General features: G+C 48.7%; 2 protein-coding genes across 8 annotated transcripts; one reads left to right on the top strand and one right to left on the bottom strand.

The window, feature by feature from the left end:
• Positions 1–591: 591 nt before the first annotated feature.
• AGBL5 (AGBL carboxypeptidase 5) lies at positions 592–20,596 on the top strand. Of its 7 annotated transcripts, XR_010750460.1 has the most exons (16): positions 592–724; positions 1,820–2,077; positions 2,282–2,453; positions 2,775–2,938; positions 3,476–3,653; positions 3,916–4,094; positions 4,809–5,265; positions 5,745–5,914; positions 6,232–6,367; positions 7,020–7,222; positions 7,859–8,073; positions 17,438–17,593; positions 18,969–19,081; positions 19,367–19,413; positions 19,858–19,988; positions 20,330–20,450. XR_010750460.1 is itself a non-coding variant. In XM_066378688.1 (15 exons), exons 2-15 carry the CDS (start codon positions 1,866–1,868, stop codon positions 20,499–20,501), a joined length of 2,574 nt encoding a protein of 857 aa, XP_066234785.1. In that variant the 5' UTR covers positions 592–724; positions 1,820–1,865; the 3' UTR covers positions 20,502–20,596. The 7 variants fall into 7 exon arrangements, 6 of the variants coding, with proteins under 6 accessions (XP_066234785.1, XP_066234786.1, XP_066234788.1 ...); XM_066378688.1 differs by lacking the exon at positions 19,858–19,988 and having other exon boundaries at positions 20,330–20,596; XM_066378689.1 differs by having other exon boundaries at positions 19,858–20,470.
• A 128-nt stretch (positions 20,597–20,724) lies between these two features.
• Positions 20,725–21,820, bottom strand: OST4 (oligosaccharyltransferase complex subunit 4, non-catalytic). The gene is made up of 3 exons (XM_066378694.1): positions 21,815–21,820; positions 21,552–21,689; positions 20,725–20,960 (listed from the first exon to the last, which is right to left on the bottom strand). Exon 2 carries the CDS (start codon positions 21,686–21,688, stop codon positions 21,575–21,577), a length of 114 nt encoding a protein of 37 aa, XP_066234791.1. The 5' UTR covers position 21,689; positions 21,815–21,820; the 3' UTR covers positions 20,725–20,960; positions 21,552–21,574.
• Between the last annotated feature and the right edge of the window lie 158 nt (positions 21,821–21,978).

The raw sequence follows: 21,978 nt of genomic DNA, 5'->3' as shown, positions 1-21,978 counted from the left end.
GTAGTTATTCCTATTTCTTAATGTTTTGCCCATGGTTCCACTGTTAAATAACTGTCCCGAATTTCGGTTGGTTCGTTGGTCAGCAGACAGCTTGCAACAACCTGTAAGGTAAACGGAAGGCCGCTAGTGACAACCGGGGGATTAGCTCAAATGGTAGAGCGCTCGCTTAGCATGCGAGAGGTAGCGGGATCGATGCCCGCATCCTCCACTCGCTTTTTGCCCCCACACACTGGAAAAATCCATGACCATCGGGAAATCCACTGAACCTGTTCAGTTCTTGTAGTACACAGAGGAGCACGGCGGGCAATGACTAGTTTCACAGATTGTCCTTTTATTTTAAAGGTGACTCTTTCCTAGTTTACTTCTTCGTCCCTTTGTGTTTCTCTCCTCCCGGTGGGCAGGCCGTTAACTCTCTCCGTGGAAGACGCTGGCGGAACCCTTCTGCTTGACCAGCGGGCCAAGTCCCCAAATCGCAGGGGCTCAGGTACCCTCTCACGTGCAAGGGAACCCTGTGCACTGACCAATGGCAGCGAACTTTACTGGGCGGGTAGCCAGCTGTACCCACGGCCAATAGGCGAGAGACTTCTTGTTTCCTGGCAGAGCGGGGTACCGGCACCGCGGCGCTCCGGTTTTGTTTGGATCCTGGGTAGAGGGCCTGGGTGCCGGGGCCCGAGGTGGCGCTTCGCTAGCGGGAGAGGGAGCGGGATCAACGGCCCCGAGAGAGGTGAGGGGCTCTGCGTAGAGTGCGGGCCCCGCCCGCCCCGGTGCCGCCCCCTTTTCAGCCCTTTCAGCCCCGGGCCATTCTGGACTCCCACTCCACCCCTCAACCCGGCTTCCCCGTCCACCCCCACTCCGGTGGCCTCGCCTCTGACCCTTCCCATCCTCCCTCTGCTGTGAATCTGTACTGACCCATCCCACGCCTCCAAACCCACCTTGCCCAGGGCAAACTCGGTCCTTCAGAGTCAGGGTCGAGAAACCCCAAGTGGTTCTCGACTAGCCACTTTTTAAGGGGTACTGACAAACCTGTCATTCACCCACAACTACCAGAGTAGCCTAGTTAGGGGCTCCAGTGCTTACAGGTCTGGAGAGGGGTGGAAACAGACCCGTGCCCTAATTGGAACTGAGCTGCAGTCTAGGTGAGCAAGGGACTTCTGCCCAGGTCCGCAGAAATAGAGAAAGTCCACACTTTTCTAGTTTTCTTCCATAATAGGCATAGAGTATTAACAAAAAATGAAGAACCAGGCTTTCCAGGGCTCAGGGGAGCAACAGAAGAATGGCTGCTCAGTGGTTGTGAGAACAGAAGAATGGAGATAGGAAGCTGCCCATTTAAACTTAGACATTTGGTTCTTTGCACTCTTTTGCGGAGGGGGGGGGGGGGGTGTCAATCCCGGAAGCAGAGATCCAGACTAGCCCGTCTTTCAAGATGGCCATGTGTGGTGGTGGGCGTATCTTGGCTAGGTTTGGGCAATCTGAACTCTCATATTCTCTAATCTTTAGGCTGCAAAGAAGCTTAGAGTCTGGTATTTCCTAGTATTTCTTAGTATTTCTCAACCTAGTTAAGCCACTATTTCATTTTGGAATAGCCAAGCTGTAGTAAAATGGAGTCCTTTTAGGTCAGTTATAACCCTTAGTGTGGGGACAGAATACAGCTTTCTCCTGGCCTTTGCCGGAAGGCCACTTTTACCTTTTCTGACAGGGAGAGAGCTTCTTGCTTCATAGGGCGCTCCGTAAGAGTAGCTCTCATTTATCTGGAGATAGCCAGAAACCTTGTTTTCATTTTTCCTCCCTCTCCTCCCTGACCCTCCCCCCTTTTCCCCAGCTCTCAGGGCCAGAGTGAGGCAGGAGGATGCTTTCCCAGCCCCAGCATGGAGCTGCGCTGTGACGGCCTGCTGTTCAGTTCGCGGTTTGATTCAGGGAACCTAGCCCATGTGGAGAAAGTGGAAGCTGTGGCTAGTGATGGGGAAGGTGTAGCGGCGGGGGCCTTAGCTCCCAGCAGCACTGCCTCTTGCCCTGACTATGAGTTTAACGTGTGGACTCGACCAGACTGTGCTGAAACAGAATTTGAGAATGGGAACAGGTAAGAGGAAAGTAATGGAGGGTGGAAGAAGGATAAGAGAGGGGATGTCCCTGTCTGCACACCCATGCTCGGTTAGCCCTTTGACTTCCAGTTTGTACCGACATGCTACCCTCCCTCCCTCCCTCTCTCCTTATTACTCTCCCACATATCCCATCTCTAGCCCTGTCATATATAATAACCTGTCTCTCCTACTCTGGCCTTCAGGTCATGGTTTTACTTCAGTGTCCGGGGAGGATGTCCAGGGAAACTCATCAAGATCAATATTATGAACATGAACAAGCAGAGCAAGCTGTATTCCCAGGGCATGGCCCCCTTTGTGCGTACACTGCCCACCCGGCCACGCTGGGAGCGTGTTCGAGAGCGGCCCACCTTTGAGGTAAGTTACTCATGAGGAGGAAAGAGACCAGGGTGCTGAAAGTAGAGGAGTGAAGGGAAGAGTTACCCTAGGTACTGAACATGAGGCAGGCAGATCACCAGGCTTTGGTACCAGCTTTCCCTGCAGTGCTAACAGGAATCCAGGATAAGCCCCTGCCTCAGGAAGCCTCAGAGGAGCTGGTTGTTATTTGGAAAGTCTCAGGGTGGGGGGAAGCTGGTAAATGTGATGAGGATGTGAGGTCAGTTCCTGCTCACTCCAATAGGATCTTAGTTCTGACACCGATGGCATGTTGCCCCTCCCTCTTCCTCCTCTGCTCCTCAGATGACAGAGACGCAGTTTGTGTTATCCTTTGTTCACCGTTTCGTGGAGGGCCGTGGGGCCACCACCTTCTTCGCCTTCTGCTACCCCTTCTCCTACAGTGACTGCCAGGATTTGCTAAGCCAGCTAGACCAGCGCTTTCTGGAGAGCCACCCTACCCAGAGCAGGTGCCAATCCCATTCCTACTCCTGCCACACAGTCCTGGACCAGAAGCAGCTCTGAACCAAAACTTCATCAGTTCTTTTCTCTGTGCAGAATGTGGGACTTTGGGTACCTCTGACAAATACATTTGTGTGACCTTGATCTCAACATACCATCACCTATACTCCACTCACCCACCTGTCCAGTTCAGGCCCAGGATAGCCCAGCTCCCAACAGTTATCCAGAATGTAGCTAGCACTGCCATTGCTCAGTACACCTTTTTACTGTCCCAACAGAGGGCAGCTCTCTTTGTCTATGCAAAGTAATCTACCCTAGGGAGCCATGAACTGGAGTTAAAACAAGTTCATCCTGTCTTGTACTCTGCATTCTGGCAGTACAGACCCACCCAAATCCTCAGCCTGCCTTAACACTATGAGGGACTGTAAGACCCCCAGTGGTTAGGGTGTAATATCAGATCCTACAAAGCCTGGGCTCACGATATGGCCTACCTCTTGCTAAGACTTTAGGGATTTCTCCTGGCTTAAAGACTTTTGTCCCTGCAGTCCCCTGGATACCATCTATTACCACCGGGAGGTCCTTTGCTATTCTCTGGATGGCCTTCGTGTAGATCTGCTAACAATCAGTTCCTGCCATGGGCTTCGAGAAGATCGAGAGCCCCGTCTCGAGCAGCTATTTCCTGATATCAGCACCCCCCGACCATTCCATTTCACAGGCAAGAGGGTGAGTGGAAATAGTATAAAGGTAGGACCCTGACCTTTTCCTAGTCCAGGCACTGTTGATAGCTTAAAGCCACATTATCTTTAGACATCTTGGACTCAACCTCAGCCTGAATTCTGAGGCAAATGTGACAGCTCCTGTTTCACTTACAAACTCGGCCAGCTGGAAACCCAGTGGCTATTCCTGCCTCATCCTCCCCCCCAAATACTGTTCCAGTGGAACTATAGTGTAACTGACCCAATGACTTTTCTCTTCTCCACATCAGATATTCTTCTTAAGCAGTAGGGTACACCCCGGAGAGACTCCATCTAGCTTTGTTTTCAATGGCTTTTTGGACTTCATCCTTCGACCTGATGATCCCCGAGCCCAAACCCTACGTCGCCTCTTTGTCTTTAAACTGATTCCCATGTTGAACCCAGACGGCGTGGCCCGGGGCCACTACCGGTAAGAAGCCTCCCCAGCCTCTCTGGGTTGTTCTGTCCCTCTCATGCCTTGCATCTCAGTGAAATACTAGCAGCCTCTCATCTACCTTCTCCGGTGTTCCCAGTCCTCTTGCACCCTGACAAGGGCAAGCCCCTTTAACCATCCAGTGACCCAAGGAGTCAGATCCCATCTGGTGCAGTGGTCCCCAACCCCTGGGCCGTGGACCGGTACCGGTCCGTGGGCCATTTGGTATCGGTCTGCAGAAAAAGAATAAATAACTTACATTATTTCCATTTTATTTATATTTAAGTCTGAACGATGTTTTATTTTTAAAAAATGACCAGATTCCCTCTGTTACATTCGTCTAAGACTCAATCTTAACGCTTGTCTCAGTCACGTGATACATTTATCCGTCCCACCCTAAAGGCTGGTCTATGAAAATATTTTCTGACATTAAACCGGTCCATGGCCCAAAAAGGTTGGGGACCACTGATCTAGTGCACTCTCAGGAAGGAGCAGAGATGGAATAACTACAGGTCCATCTGGGACCTATCCTTAGTTTTCTCTGCAGGATAGCCGACCAAGGAGAGGGCATATTCTCAGTCTTTTCTTCCCTAATGCAACTTCAGTCTCATTTGAAAAGTCAGTCTCCCATAGCCTTCTTCTCATCTACGCTAATGTCTGCCTTGCTGGTCCAGCCCTCTAGACTCTGCCTCAGTACTCATTTCCTTACAGCACCGACTCACGTGGAGTGAACCTGAACCGTCAGTACCTGAAGCCTGATGCAGTCCTGCACCCAGCCATCTACGGGGCTAAAGCGGTGCTTCTCTACCACCACGTGCACTCCCGTCTGAACTCCCAGAGTCCCTCTGCGCAACAGCACAGTCCCCATCTCCCCCCTGATGCTCCCCTCTTTGACCTTGAGAAGGCCAACAATCTCCAAAATGAAGCTCACCTTGGGCACTCATCTGATGGGGGTGACTCTGAGGCCTGGCCACAGACTAAGCCAGCAGAGCAGGAGACCAGCAGTGTGTGGATTATGCCAGAAGAGTCCACTGAGGTTGAGCAGCCAGCCCCCGACACCATTCCACCCAAAGAGAGTGGTGTTGCTTACTATGTGGACCTGCACGGACATGCTTCCAAAAGAGGCTGCTTCATGTATGGAAACAGCTTTAGTGATGAGAGCACCCAGGTAGGAATCCAGAATGTCATGTGAGTGTGGGAAGTGTTACAGGTTAGGAGATAAAAGTTAGGCCATGAACAAAGGGAAGGTGACCTTCTTGCTGGAAGGCCTATGGCTGCAAAAGGTGGACTACTTCTGAACAGCCTTCAAAGGGCCAAGAAGGGATGGCACTGGGGCCTGTTACATCATGACCTTGAAAGAGTGTCAAACTGTCGGCATCGTAGTCTTTTCTAGAGTTTGGGAAACCGGGGGAGAAGGAAAATTTTGCATTATTGGAAAGAAGAAGCTAAGAGCTTAAAAAGAGGTAGAATTGCACCTTTCCAACACCCGGAAATAATGTCAAACATTCCGTGAGAATTCAAGAAACGCTGTCCACTGCTGATGGTTGTGAAGGTATCTAAGTCACATGGCTCCATGCTTGCCATCTCTTCCTTGCCCTCATTTCTTCTTTCTCCGTCTTCTGAATTGCCTTTTCCTTCCTCAAACAGGTAGAAAATATGCTGTATCCAAAGCTCATCTCCTTGAACTCAGCCCACTTCGACTTCCAGGGTTGCAATTTCTCAGAGAAGAACATGTATGCCCGAGACCGCAGAGACGGCCAGTCTAAGGAGGGAAGTGGCCGGGTTGCAATCTACAAAGCCTCAGGGATAATCCACAGGTTGGGTACAAACTGGGGTACGGTTGATAAAATAGCTTCCCTAAAGAAAGCAGTACCCACTCTAGGGGGTTTGAGCGGCAAGGGATGGCCCAAGTCTTCTCAAAAGGCAGGTTCATGATTAGCATTATTGGCTCTAGTTTTTGGAACTTCTTTGGTACATGATACAGTGCCAAGGGCAGTTGCTGGTGGCTAGGAATTAGGACTTTCTTTTTGTGTCCATTTGTTTTCTAAGTAATTACCTTATTAAGCCGCCTAGACTGTCCCCAAAGTCCTGATTCTGTGCAAGCAAGGCGCTGATAAAGGTCTCTGTGTCTTAGCTACACACTTGAATGCAACTACAACACTGGACGCTCAGTAAACAGCATCCCAGCCGCCTGCCATGACAACGGGCGTGCCAGCCCCCCACCCCCGCCGGCTTTCCCCTCCAGATACACTGTGGAATTGTTTGAGCAGGTATGAATACATGGGATAACTGGGTGGGGAAAAGGAGAACCTCAAAGTCTGGAAAGGCCTTCAGTCCTGCTGCCTAGCTCAGGTCCTCTGAAGAGAGGCTCACTACTACCGCCATCTCACCACTGTGGTTCTTTTCCTCAGTTCCTAGGAGCAGGCCTCTGACTGTAATAGTACTGGGAGGAGAAATGGGCACTATTTCTGACCCTCTGCCACAGAAAATCCCCTAGTACTTCTGAGTCAGATTTTTTGCTTTGAGCTTGTCTTTCTTCTATTGGGTTAGTTCACTCCTGGGCTAACAGCACCCTCTCTACAGTGGTCTTGATGATCCCTGGTGTCCTGGGGCATAAGAGGAGTAGAAACAGCTGTGGGTTACAGAAGAGATCCAAACACCATCTGCTGGGAGAACTCCTTGGTGCCAGCCGGAAAGCACACTTGCCCCAGGTCACAATGAATGAGAGCCCCCAAATGAACAGTGGTTTAGGGAGCAGCTCTTAAGCCACTTGTGATGCACAGCCTGGGCACAAAAGTTAAAGTACCCATTGAATAAACAGGCCTGGCCTCACTCTCCCTTCCACTGTGCTGTGCACCCCACCCCAACACAGCAGCCTTGGTTGGAAGACCGAGAGGCTGAGCCAACTGGACTCCCTCACAGGTGGGACGAGCTATGGCCATTGCAGCTCTGGACATGGCAGAATGCAATCCGTGGCCCCGAATCGTGCTGTCTGAGCACAGCAGCCTCACAAACCTTCGGGCCTGGATGCTAAAACATGTGCGTAGCATTCGAGGCCTGAGCAGCACTGTGAATGTGGGTGTCAACAAGAAGAGAGGCTCTCGAACTCCACCCAAAATTAACAAGTAAGACCAGCAGGGTGGGAGGGAGAAAGGGTCTGAGGGTGGAACAGGGCTTTAGAGCAAGGAATTCCCAAGGATCTGTGTTCCTTTCCTACTTACAAAAGGACCATGTGGTAAATATTTTCAGGGTAAATTGAAATTCATAAGATTAGCTCATTTGTTGAGAATGGGATCCTCTTTCCTTTTTACCTGGAGCTACATCCTATATATGTGAAAATCAGGCTAGGGGATTCCATGCTCCAGAGCCCTGCCCAAAATAAAATATAATTGGGGTGGGGTCAGGGCTCAGCTTCCAGGGGTTGTGAATAACTGACCGAGGGGTCCAAAGGCCAGCACCAAGGCAATAAGGGAGGAATTTACTGGGAGTTTAAGCTGCCCAGGGATGGCCCTTGTGGCTCTTGGTATGTTTTCTGCTGGAGCATGTATGTGTGACAAGGGCTTCTAGGCATTCTGAGATCAGCTGGTATGCCCCAGGTTAGACACCTCAGACATGAACAAGAATTCCTCCTTTCTCCCTTGGGATGAGTCCCTATGCCTTTTCATCCCAGAGGTGAAGCTTTACTGAGAATCAGACCATGGGGAAGGATCAGGGACACAGCCTCCCTGGCCCTTGGTTATCTGGCATCTGCTTCTTTGCAGCGGTTTGCCGGTTTCCTGCTCTGAAAATACCCTGAGCCGCACGCGGAGTTTTAGCACTGGCACAAGTGCTGGTGGTAGCAGCAGCAGCCAACAAAACTCTCCACAGATGAAGAGCTCCCCCAGCTTTCCTTTCCACGGCAGTCGGCCTGCGAGGCTGCCAGGCCTGGGCTCCAGCACCCAGAAGGTCAGCCACCGGGTGCTGGGCCCCGTGAGAGGTAAGCTAGTCTGGGAGCCCCTGCAACAGGTGTTCAGTTGTTTGGGGCATTGTTGGGGGAAGTGAGCTTGAAAAAATATACACTTGAACTGGGACCAAGGGTGTGAATCAATAAAATTAGTTTAGCAGTATCTGCAGCTTCTCCTGCGACCTTGGTGTTCCCTGCGGCCTGAGCTCCAGAGCAGGATTGCGTGTGGCTGGCACAGGTGGGGGTCATGGGTATCGGAGCTTCAGCGTATGTTGGGAGGCAGGGGTGTTTCTAAGGATAAAACATTAGTTGAAGCACGACCACACAGAGACATGGAGCCTCCGAAGACAGTGTCAGGCTGTCTTGTTGGAGGCAGTATAAGGAAATGCCCTCACAATCCAAACTGCAGCTCTGTAGAATAGTGGAGAATCCTATCCAAGGCCTTAAGAGCTGAGACTGTTCCTGGCTTCAGAGCATACTCAAAGTGTTAAAAAGATTCCAATTTTTCCAAAGAAAAATGAAATATTCTGTTGTAGGCTTACAAACAATAGTCTCGCCCCTTCCAGCAGTGGCCACAATTGCTCAACTTTACATTAGTATCCCGAGTTTGGCCTGATGAGACCCTGCCTGATAAGAGATTCTGGGTCAAAATGTATACCAGAAACAGTTGGACCGCTATGGAAAATGAAGATGAAAGGACCACGGAGCCATTTCTTGGGAGTGACCCAGACTAGGGGGAGGTGGGGGGGACTGTCGCAGTGCCACTTCTGGAAGTACACTAAACCACAAAGCATATTGAATATTGTATGTGGCTTCTGGGCTACAGAAGTCTTGCCAAGTACGGAGGCTTAGAAGCTGGAAGAATTTTGCTGGTCTTCAAGATGCACTCATCTTTGTTAGCCCTTTCCTGCTCATCAGCCTGTATCAGAGCTTTTGGTGCAAACCAAACATGTACTGGGTCATTGCTGTGGAATCTGACTGCGCTAGTTAGAGTAGCCACAGAGGAGACAGCAGTGGTCCTTCCCAGCTTTGACCAGTATAGTCTTCAGTCCCTGACATGCATCATAGTTACCTCTGCTTATAGTCCAAGTCTTATTCTTTGAGATTCTGTCTTCATTGGAAAAGAATACTTTTGCATACTGTGTTGGAAGGACAGCATTAAAGTAATAATAATGCCTTATATTTAAGTAATATTAAACAGTGAATAGAATAGTATCACATATATATTTCATTTAATCCTTACAAGATGCCTGTGGGAGGGCTCACGTTTCCATTTCTCCGATGAGAAAATTGAGGCTGTTAGGAGTGACTGGTCCAAGATGGCACAGCTGTTAAGTGGCAAGAATTATTCACACTATGTCTTTTCATGCCCTGGTATACTTAAGTTTCCCATCTTAAAACGGGACAATTTTTTTTTCTCATAACTCATGGTTCCTACAAGGAATATCAGCATCCATCATAAAGTCTTCCTTTTCTACAGAAGGGAAATGGGAAGGAGCCTATACTAGGCTCACTGGAGGATTCCAGGCAGTTTTAAACATCCTCCCTCTCCCCCTTCCACTGCAGGAGCTACATTAAGCTCTTGAGTGAGGGACATGAATTGTCTTTCTTTGTTACTTCCCCACATAACTAATAGGAAATAGGCATGTCAGTACAAAGTAAGTCCTAGTTGGCTGATCTGAAACTTAATAGGAAGAAAGGACAATAAACACAGCATGAAAGTACATACACATTGCAGGGGACTTGGAGAGCCACTGTCAGATAGACACAAGGGTAATTAGTTCAAGAAGGTTTAGCTGAGAAGTTGTTTTGAAGAACGGGTGGTGGTTGGTATATGATTTGACAAAAAACACGCAGAGGAGAATGAGAGCCAGCACCAGAGCTGCTGCAGAGAGAGGACCTAAAGCAAGGGTACTAGCTGGCCCAGAGCCCTTTACCACGACAGTCAGGTGAAGAGAGGTGGGAGAAAGAATTGTCTTAAGAACAAAGATGTGCCTGACCAGGCGGTGGCGCAGCGGATAGAGCGTTGGACCTCGATGCGGAGGACCCAGGTTCGAGACCCCAAGGTCACCAGCTTGAGCGCGGGCTCATCTGGTTTGAGCAAAGCTCACCAGCTTGGACCTAAGGTCGCTGGCTTGAGCAAGGGGTTACTCGGTCTGGTGTAGCCCCACGGTCAAGGCACATATGAGAAAGCAATCAATGAACAACTAAGGTGTCGCAACGAAAAACTGATGATTGATGCTTCTCATCTCTCTCCGTTCCTGTCTGTCTGTCCCTACCTATCCCTCTCTCTCTCTCTCTGTAAAAACAAAACAAAACAAAAAAACATAAAATAGCTTATAAAAAAAAACAACAACAATGTGCCTGACAAGGCAGTGGCGCAGTGGATGGAGCATCGGACTGGGACACTGAGGACCCAGGTTTGAGACCCGGAGGTCAGCAGCTTGAGCGCGGGCTCATCTGGTTTGAGCAAGGCTCACCAGCTTGAGCCCAAGGTCGCTGGCTTGAGCAAGGGGTTACTCAGTCTGCAGTCCGCTGTAGCCCCCCGGTCGAGGCACGTATGAGAAAGCAATCAATGAACAACTAAGGAGACTAAGGAGCCGCAACAAAGAATTGATACTTCCCATCTCTCTCCCTTCCTGTCTGTCTGTCCCTATCACTCTGTCGCAAAAACAAAACAAAAAAACAAAGATTATGCATTAACAAGACATAATATGCTTCTGAGAATGATGGAAACAAAAGACATGTTAAGAGAGCTATCTAAATTGTATGTATCAGGCAGGGGAGGGGAGGGAATGGTCCTTGAAGTAGTTTATACATGAGAAGACTATTGCCTGTACCAGGTCTGGAGAGATAAATAGACTATTAGAAATGGAAGTGGCAGTACTCAGTGATGATGGAGAGAGATGAACTAAGAGAGATTCAGGGCTATAAGCTAAAGAAACTGAGACATTGTTGAAGAAAAAGTGATGAGTTTCTCTTAGATATTCTTGGATGTCATGGACTATCTATATGGAGATGTCCTACAAGCAGAAAAAGGGCCAAACTGGAGAAAAGGTGACATCAGAGTTGGATCTAGGAGTCACCCACATACAGGTGCAGGTAAAACCAAGTAAGAAGTTATCTTCCCATAGGTGGTTGAGCTTAGATGTAGAAAAAAGAAAGCTAATTTGAGTAGAGACATCCCAGGGACTTCAATAAAAATTTGTAAGAGCTAAGAAACTATGTCTCTAAAATAAAGGGACCAAGAAGGTTGCTAATAATACCAACCCAGAAATACTGTGAAGAGCTGGAAGGGATTCTTGCCTCCTATGTTCTCTTGGGCATTTGCTGGTGCTGCAGTTTTTGCTGCTTCATCTCTTCAAGTCCCTGATACAACTCCAAGATGGGAGACTGGCCCTGGTGTGAGAAAGGGACCTGTAATGCAGACCGTGGTGTCTGGACTTGGCATCTTCCAGCCTTGGAACCACTTCTTTGTCTAAATGTGACCTGTCTGTACTGGAGCTTTGTGACATTTCACACATCTGGCTCCTTGGCCTCTGCCACAGCTAGACAAACTTGGTCTTCCAAGACAGGAAGAACACAGCTCGTTGAGATCTAATTATAAAGCACCTATACTTTCCAAACCCAAAAATGGGATTGTGATTTGACTAAGGATTGTTTTTTATCTTGTGAGGTTATTTATAGGAAAATTTACACTGATTGTATAAATATTATATCACTTTTTTTTTTTTTTTTAATCTTTTCTGAAGCTGGAAACAGGGAGAGACAGTCAGACAGACTCCCGCATGCGCCCGACCGGGATCCACCCGGCACGCCCACCATGGGGCGATGCTCTGCCCACCAGGGGGCGATGCTCTGCACATCTTGGGCGTCGCCATGTTGTGACCAGAGCCACTCTAGCGCCTGAGGCAGAGGCCACAGAGCCATCCCCAGCGCCCGGGCCATCTTTGCTCCAATGGAGCCTCAGCTGCGGGAGGGGAAGAGAGAGACAGAGAGGAAAGCGCGGCGGAGGGGTGGAGAAGCAAATGGGCGCTTCTCCTGTGTGCCCTGGCCGGGAATCGAACCCGGGTCCTCCGCATGCTAGGCTGACGCTCTACCGCTGAGCCAACCGGCCAGGGCCACTTTTAACTATACATTTAATTGGTGAGTATCCTTTATTGGCTAGAACAAAATATGAGATTGGGCGATCCAGAAAATTTCAGAAAAGATCTAGGTAGCCAAGCCAGAAGCTTGAGGCAAGGAATTAGTCTGACAGATTCTGTCCTTAGAGGCTGGGGATGACATTTTAGAAAGCCAAGAGGTAGCTAACTTGGGGTGAACAGGAATGTTCCTGGGGCAGGAGGCTGGAAGTCTCTACTCAGAGCCCTGGCTCCCAGCACTCTGACCGTAGTGCCAGGACCTTCTCTACCTCCTCCCTAGCTCACAATAGGCTGTGAGTACCACCTGCCCAGGCCTGTGGGCAGGTTCCTGTCACTGGCTCAGAAGCGCAGACAGCAATTGCAGCAGCTCTTTCAGGGGAGGAGGAAGGAGTGGTTTTGGGCAATGTCTGATACAGATGGAGGGAAGTCAAACGTCTGTGAAATACTGGTGCAAAAGCAGGTGGGGACAGAGCTTAAAGGAGAGCCTGGGAAAAGGAGAGGCAAACCAGCTTCTATTGGTTATGTATTGAAAAAAACGGCCTGACCTGTGGTGGCGCAGTGGATAAAGCGTTGACCTGGAATGCTGAGGTTGCCGGTTCAAAACCCTGGGCTTGCCCGGTCAGGGCACATATGGGAGTTGAAGCTTCCTGCTCCTCCCCCCCCCCTTCTCTCTCTCTCTCTCCTCTAAAATGAATAAAAAAAAACCCCGACAAAAACAGGGCAAGGAAAAGGGGAGGCCAGCCAGGTGCTCAGGACACACAGTTTAGGAAGGCACTTGCTCTCAGGGTCAGGCAAGAGCCTCTTTACATGGTACACGCCCTAGATGCCTCACTCGCTTCATATTAGTCCTGGCCCTGGATTCAGGCAATAGTCTCAGTAACTGAACCATATGTCCTGGCCCTCTGGGCAGGACAGATTACCCAGAGGGATACTGGGGTAAAAGACAAGGGACTTAAATGTAAAATCTTCAGCTGTTGTCTGACCACCGCTGCTCTCATTCCTCCCAACTCTGGCACTTAAATCCGTTTTATAGTTAACTATACTAAAATCCTTTCCTGCCTCTGGTGCCTTGGCTCAGCTGACAGGCAGCATTTGGTAGAGAAGATAAAAAGGTCCAATAGAGAGTAGAAGTTCCTTTGAGAAGTCAAAGGACACAGGAAAGTGCCTCTGGCATCATCACTTTTACTTTTTCCACTGCAAACAAAAGTTTCATGTTAAATAGATTAAAACTTACTTGATGACAGGAAATGTCTCCTAACACATCTATTTATTCCCTTATCACCTGGCACCGTGCATGGCTCTTATTAAATGATCAACAAATATTTGCTGAACTAATAAAAGGCAAGTTGAGAGCTGAATGAATGCTTGTCTCACCTTCCCAGCCCTCAGAGGGCATACAGCAGGTCTGCAGTCCTCCCAGGGATTAAATAAGATCTAGGGTGCTACATTCACGGGTAGTTCCAAAACTGTTTGGGGGGATAATGCAGGACCTAGGCACAAGTCACATAACTGCCCCTCTATATTGAGGCCTTAGAAGATCCATTCTAATACATGCAGTGAGGGCAATCTGACTTCCTGAGACCTTTGCCCCAGGACTATCATGCCACTCCCAAAATGGACCCTATAGCTGATTACCATAAAACACCATCTCACCTCTGGACACAGAGCTGATCACCCATCACTCTTGTACTCAGCCTTAAACCACCATTTCTGTAGCTCAGAACCAAGAAATAATAAGAGTGCTCCTCCATTTGATTCTTGTCTCAGTGGGGACTGAGTGGGCCAACAGCCAAAATATGAGAAACGGCTGTGTGCTTACGTTGCCAAATTTATAGGCAGGCCTGGCTAGATCTTAAACTATCTTTTTTTTTTTTTTTTTTTTTTTTTTTTTTTTACAGAGACAGAGAGTCAGAGAGAGGGATAGACAGACAGGAATGGAGAGAGATGAGAAGCATCAATCATCAGTTTTTCGTTGTGACACCTAGTTGTTCATTGATTGCTTTCTCATATGTGCCTTGACCGTGGGCCTTCAGCAGACCGAGTAACCCCTTGCTTAAGCCAGCGACCTTGGGTCCAAGCTGGTGAGTTTTGCTCAACCAGATGAGCCTGCGTTCAAGCTGGCGACTTCGGGGTCTCAAACCTGGGTCCTCCGCATCCCAGTCTGAAGCTCTATCCACTGCGCCACCGCCTGGTCAGGCTTAAATGATCTTTTAATGATTTGAAATGCTATCTTTAAATGCCTTGCACCTTACAGATCAGGCTTCTCCCCTAAACCAGACCTTGTCTTCTATCCTGAAACTCTCCTATGGGACAGGATTCCTGAGTTGTATCCTTAGTATCTTTCCCATGATCTCTACATTCACTTACTTGCCTGTTTTGCTTCGTACCTTCTTATCAGTTTCCTTTTACATTTTTTTTTTTTTACAGAGACACAGAGAGAGAGTCAGAGAGAGGGATAGATAGGGACAGACAGAAACAGAAAGAGATGAGAAGCATCAATCAGTTTTTCGTTGCGACACCTTAGTTCATTGATTGCTTTCTCATATGTGTCTTGACCACGGGCCTTCAGGAGACCGAGTGACCCCTTGCTCGAGCCAGCGACCTTGGGTCCAAGTTGGTGAACTTTTGCTCAAACCAGATGAACCCATGCTCAAGCTGGCGAACTTGGGGTCTCAAACCTGGGTCCTCGGCATCCCAGTCCAACGCTCTATCCACTGTAGCACCACTTGCCTGGTCAGTACATATAATTTTTAAAAATTGTTTATCAATTTTAGCAAGAGAGGGAGAGACAGGAATATCAATCTGCTCCTGTATGTGCTCTGACTGGGGATCAGACCGGCAACCTCTGTGCTTTGGGATGATGCTCTAACCAACTGAGCTACCCAGCCAGGGCCTATCAATTTCTTACTAGATCCTACAAACATCCTGAAGGTGTTCGCCCACTCTTCCTTGTTTTCTCTCATCCTTTCCTAGAGTGGCTGAGGCTTCATCCCTTAATGTATTTTCAACATGCTCTGTGTGTGGAGATTTCTCAGGCCATCTAGAAACCCGCGGTTTCCCCCTCTATCAAGTTCATTATTTCTGCCTACTGTGTGCTGTCACTTGGACATCATGGTGACATCCCTATTTTAACCAAAGAATTACCCAAGTCTGGGCTCTACAGTATCTCTAAGTCATTGATGGTGGGTAATGTTTTGGGTTATCTGACTATGGCCTTGAGTCTGTGGCTTCTATTGTCTTGTTGGCATTGCTGTACCAGCTCTTACTAGTCCCCTAATTCAGTTGTTTTTGACTCTTGGCTGTGGTCTTGGACTCTTAATTGGTATGCAGCATCTCAGCAAACTCAAAGCTACAGTAGTTTCCATCCTGAGATCTCTCCCTTTCTTCTAATCCATATCCATGTAAATATCAATTTAAAAAAAAAAATTTTGATTTGGGACCTCCCAGAAGTAGCCTTGTTACTGCGGCTACTACTCAGTGCAGGTAGACAATATGAAGTTATTGTCACCTACTTCCTAAGTTGGAGGCTTTTCACACCTATCATGTTGCTTTGTTAGGTGTCAAAGCATCCTGGCATCCTGGAACCTGCACTGAATTCAGCTCCATGAATGTTACTAGCTCACTCAGTTTGAGAGCATTTGGCACCTGCTATCCCCGTGATGAGGAAGGAACTGCCAAACCTAAAAGCCACCCTGCCCCATCTAGTCACCATTTATGTCAGTGGAGAACCACTTTTCAGAACTGTAATACCAGAGAGAGCTGCCCCATAGAGTATAACCATATGCCCTTAGGGATTCTTAAGCCAGCTCAGTCTGTAGCGTGTCTGCTATTCCGGTAAACAAAATGCTTATTAAAATGTTTTACAGGCACTGGGATATATATTATTAGAGAAGGTCCCTACCCTCAAGAGACTCAAGTTCTAATTAGAATATCAGCAAACATTTATTGAGTACTTAATATGTGCTACAGAAACCATACACAATTACTAGCCAAATGAACAAAGTATAAAGAAAAGAGAACAATTCTACCCATCATGGTCAAGACCTCCCAGAGGTGACAGTTGAGATGGGACATGTAAGATACTCAAGGTTTCACCAGGAAACAGACATTGCAGAGGAACTACACAGCTAGTAGCCCTAGGGGTTGTAGCAGAGGGGATAAAGGATCAAGTCAGCATCCTGCTGAGGATGCATAGTCCAGAAACACAGTAGGCAGGCCTTTGAATGCTATGTACAAAGGTTTAGAGTCCAGGGGTCCCCAAACTTTTTACACAGAGGGCCAGTTCACTGTCCCTCAGACCGTTGGAGGGCCACCACCTACAGTGCTCCTCTCACTGACCACCAATGAAAGAGGTGGCCCTTCCGGAAGTGCGGTGGGGGGATAAATGGCCTCGGGGCTGCATGTGGCCCGTGGGTCGTAGTTTGGGGACGCCTGGTTTAGACTATCCTTTAAATGACCTTCAGTATCTCCCCTTTGTCTGAGCCAAAATGATTTTTGATCAGGTCTGTGTTTTAGAATAAGTTTCTGGCACCTGTGTAAAGGATGGGTTGTAAAGAGAGACACCAGTGGGGAATTTTTTCCAAAAGCCTGAATGAGCTAAAGACCTGTATCTAGACACTGGCAATGAATGGCAAGAGAGAATAAAGAAGGAATTCAAATGAAGTCAGAGGTAGAATTGTCCAGATTTGGTTAAACACAAATCTAAATGTGAGGAAAAAGTCCAAAGATAAGGTTTCTAGCAGATTCTTCACGAAATAGGGAGGGTGGGAGAAAATGAATGTGGTTTGGGTCATAAAAGACCGTCCAGTAGAAATGTCCAGTGGACATGGAGAACTGCAGCTCAGAATGAAGGGCTAGAGGGAGATTTGGGAGTTTCAAGTATGCTGAGCAGGAGAGGACCAAGCATAGAACTGGGGGAACACCACCAGTTAAGGGGCAGGAAAAGGAGTTGAAGAGGAGCAGTTGGAGGTAAGAAGAGAACGGAGGAAAGCCATTTTAGAAGCCAAGCTCAGTAACTCCCTTGCCAGGGTAAGCTGGTTAGCTTAGAGGTGAAGCAGGATGAGGGCTTGCTGAGAACTGGGTAACTCGATTAAGTATTAGAGGTCTTTCTACTCATCTTATATGTACTTCAGACAAGGGATGCTGAGATGATGACAAGCTTGAAAACAGGCATCTCTGACCAAGGAGAGCCAGTGGGGCAGTGGAGTGACAGTGCCTCCCTTATCTGCCCTTTTATCTGCTTGTGTCCTACTCAGAGCCCCGAAGCCAGGACAGAAGACGGCGACAGCAGTCACTGACCCATCGCCCTCCTCGAAGCAGCTTGGCCCCGTCCCCAACTCCTGCCAGTTCTATTCCAGCAGCCTCATGCCCCATGGGCTCCTGCCTACTGCCCAGGTCACTCAGTCTATCAGGTCTGTACCTATGGCCACTGAAATCTAGGTTGACCAGCCTCCTTCCTTCCTTACCACGGAGGGTGTAGACCAGGGTCCGGCCTGAGCCTGAAGAATTCCTTGCAACTCTGTTGCCACCTGACCTGGACTTCCTTCTTGACTTGATGTAATATAGGCCACTCTAGACCAAGGGCATCAGTTATTTTCATGGATTATCCTAAACTACTAACACCCATGCCTTTGTACAGGAAGCTGGAATTTAATGAGTGTCTTTGTGTAATAAAATACCATTTAGCAGGTTTTTACTATATAGCAGGCACTGTTCTGAGCACATTATCTCATTTAATCATCACTTTTATAGTTGAGGAACCTCAAGACTTTTCCTACCTGCTACTTATTCAAACTCCCTTACTCCAGGAGCTGGGCAACATTAGAAAAAACTGCAGAATGAAAAAACAAACAAACATAGACCTTTCCCGTCGTCGCTGCAAATGCATGATCGGATCATCCACATAAAACCTTGGCTGTCTGCTCTCATTTTGTTATATCCAAGCTGTGTAAAGGACTAGATAGGAATGACTTCTAAAACTCTGGTCCAGCATCTTGTACTTCCCTCAGAGACTGCTACTCCTAATCTGTTAACTCTCATCATTGGCTGGCCCTCAACCTACCTGTCTTCAGTCTTGCTGACTTGATCCTTAAATGCTCACATATTTGGAACAGACTCTAAGGCAGGGGTCGGGAACCTTTTTGGCTGAGAGAGCCATGAACACCACATATTTTAAAATGTAATTCCATGAAAGCCATACAATGACCTGTGTATGTTACGCGTTATCCAATAAAAATTTGGTGTTGTCCCGGAGCACAGCTGTGATTGGCTCCAGCCGCCCACAGCCATGAACATGAGTGGTAGGAAATGAATGGATTATAATACATGAGAATGTTTTATATTTTTAACGTTATTATTATTTTTATTAAAGATTTGTCTGTGAGCCAGATGCAGCCATCAAAAGAGCCACATCTGGCTAGCGAGCCATAGGTTCCCGACCCCTGCTCTAAGGCCTATAAATTCACATAGTTCAGCTTGAGTGAGTTCTGATTCAAGCTCTGACTTGCGCCACCCTTTGGACCAGATTACAGCATGCCAAGCTTCTCAACCAAGGGCAACCACCCATCACCCCAAGTCATTTGGCAATGTCTGGAGACAATTTGGTTGTTACAAATGGGGAGGTAACAGAGGAAGAAAAGCCATCTAGTGCTAAACATCCTACAATGGCACAAATTATCCAACCCAAAATGTCAATATTGCCAATATTGAGCAACCTTGACTTAAGGAAGTTTACCTCTTCATCTCCATGGCTCCTACACCCTGATATCAGTTCCCTTTGTTCCACAGGGAACAGCTGCTCAGTCCTGTCCTCAGGGGACAAGCCAGAGGCTGTCATGGTGATTGGAAAAAGCCTACTAGGACCTGCACCTCAGATCCCCTGTATCAGGACTCGATTACAGGTAACATTTTTAGGTCTTCCCCTTTCCCCAGCATAACAACTCTGGCAGAGCCCAACAAATGTAGGAGGGAAAAACGCCCAGTTCTGCTTTACCCCCCGACCCCTCTGCAACCGTATCAGAGCTGCTCTGGTGTCTGAGTGCCCGTCTGTCCATTGTCCCCATCCCCTGCAACCAGGTTTTTTGCTTGCTTCCAACCCCATATCCCTGCTGGATACACCCCAACCTCAGCTGCTAGCTTTGGTTTTGTCTGCCCCCGCCCTTAGCTTCTCCTCTCTTTCTGCCCAGACCTGCCCGAGGCGAGTTCCCGCCAGGAGGGGTCCCGGATTCCCCAGGTAACACATCTGGAAGTGACAACTCCTATTCAGTCTAGATCCCCATACTAGGTTGGCTAAAGTTGGGTATAGGCAGGTGACTGGATGGGTGATGCTTAAACTGGTCTGGCACAGGCGGCTCTTAGGAAGATCTATCAACCCTCCAAATCTTTCTACAAAGTACTTCTCTACTCAGACAGATCTTGGCCATAGGATAGCTAGGACAGCCATGGAGGTTAAACGGTAGATCATTTTGCCTCTCCCAGTTAAGTAAGACTCAGAGTATATAAATTGAACCCAAGAGTTCTGTTATCCTGCCTTACCCTTTCAGCCAGGGACAGTGCCCAGGAATTCAAGGTCCCAGTACCTATGTTAACCACTAAACTATACCCTTATTCATAAAAACTCTGGAAGCAAAAATATTCGTGGGAGAACCCAGCCTCTTAGCCCACTCCCTGTCCACAGGCTAGGCCCAGGTTGGGCCGGGGCTCACCGCCGACTCGCAGAGGGATGAGAGGCTCTTCAGGCCCCACATCCCCTATCCCCCAGACCAGGGAAAGCAGTGAGCCGGAGCCAGGACCCTGTTCTGCACCAGGGTGAGCACTGGGGTCCCGACCCTCATTTCTACCCCCTCATTCCTATTTCTGCCATTCAGGTTCATTTTCTTCCTTCCCTACTCCCTTTGGCCCCCAAAAGACTAAATGTACTTTAAGAATCTATCCCTGATTTTTTTCCCTTCATGGCCTCAGTCTTCACTCCAATGAATAAGAAACAACCATTAGGGTCTAAGGCCTAGGAGCTGGCTGGTTCCAGCATCAGACCACTGCAATACTCAACCTGCCTATCCTTACCCATCTCACCTCTCCCCCCCCCCAACCCCTGGCTAACAGACCAGAAAAGAGGCAGACTTCACAACCCTGATTCTTCTCTGTTGCAGGCTGCCTCAGGCTGGGCCCCCAAGGCCCCACTCTGCCCCTGCCTTTTCTCCTATTTCCTGCAGTCTATCTGACTCCCAGTCTCGGACTTATTACAGAGGGGGTCCCTTGGGCCAACCTGAGGTTTGTTTTGTCCCAAAATCTCCCCCATTCACTGTTTCTCCCCGGGTCTGATGCCTTGACCTTCATGCCCAGGATATAGCCACAAGATGGGGAATCCAGTGAGAAATGTGCTAGTTCCCTCCTTCAGCTGCTGATTCCCTGTGACAACCCGAACTCCTTGGAATGCCAGCCACACTGTTCTGAGGCATCGCAGAGCATCACCTTGAGACAGGACGAAGCAGGGACTGTGCCACCCCTTCCCTCCCTCCACAGCACAAGATTTTGGGACCACAAAAAAAGTCTATATTTTTATATTGGGGGAGAGAGTAGAAAGGAAAGCAGCCCCTATACTGGGCCCTACTCAGTGGCAACTTCTTGTTCCACAGGGTTAAGGAAGACTTTGAGGAAATAAAAGTTGTTTGGAAAAATCCAGGTGTAGTTGCTTTATATGCTGTGATGGGTAGAAAGGATGAAGTGAAGTGTGAAGGCCCCTCACACCCTCCATCTTGCCTCAGACTATGTCCTGGAACCCTAGAAAAGAGGGGGAAAGACTTACGGTAAGGAAAATGCTGCAGCTTTCCTCTGGGGAAATTTTTCAAAAATCAACTCCCATCTAGCCTCTCCCCCCCTCCCTTTACATTTTGACCCACACTGAGGGGTTAGTTTCCAAGCCTTTCAGCCCCCCACCTTTCTGACTTGGGTCTACAACCCCTCACACACACAAAAATGTGTCTAAATAAAAGTCTAAATGGCCTTGAAAGTAAGGATTATTTAAGTAAAGAGCTCAAATCCTCATCCGTGGATGGCATCCTTAGTACCTTCATTCCTACGGGTGTCAGTGCCTCCTTGTACCCATTCCCCCAACTTGGGCATCTGAGGACCACATATAATTGGGGACTGAAGGGAATTAGGAAGCCCACTCCCATTCTACCAGAAAACAGTTTAAGAGGGACAAGACACTACATGACACTCCCTTCTCAGTGCGGATAAAGGAGCCCAGTTCTGGACTGTATCATGCTTAGCCCGACACTTTCTGATTTGAAGTTTCAAACCCTGCAGGCCCTGGCGCGGCCTCGCCACTCCACTCTCCTGGAGCTGGGCGCTGCAGCCCCAGACGGTTACCTGGGACGGAGCAAGCGCTACTGTCATTCCTGCTTCTTGGGATTGTTGACGGCCACGTAGTGATAAAGAACGACAAGCAGGAAAAGCGACACGCCCAGCATGTTGGCGAAGATGGCGAGCTGCACGTCTGTAATCATCCTACGGAGAAGAGGACGGACTGAGCCTCGGGCCGGCACATTCCTTGCCCACACCGGGACCGGTCCTCGCTCCTCTGGTACAGCCACCGCCAGATGGGCTGTGAACCGCGCCTGCGTGCCTCTCACCTGACCAACTGGGCTCAGCACACACCGCGACACACTGTGGACTAGCTCGAGTTAGGAGACCAGAACCGGAAGTTTGTTCTCCAGCTCAGTCTTAGGCCAGGCACTTCCGGTCATGCGGCTCGGCAGGATCAGTCTCTCTAGCCCCGCCGTCTCGCCTGCTCTCC

The sequence above is a fragment of the Saccopteryx leptura genome, chromosome 3 (assembly GCF_036850995.1).
Source record: "Saccopteryx leptura isolate mSacLep1 chromosome 3, mSacLep1_pri_phased_curated, whole genome shotgun sequence".
Classification (NCBI taxonomy): Eukaryota; Metazoa; Chordata; class Mammalia; order Chiroptera; family Emballonuridae; genus Saccopteryx; species Saccopteryx leptura.
This window is presented reverse-complemented; position numbering and strand designations above follow the sequence as displayed.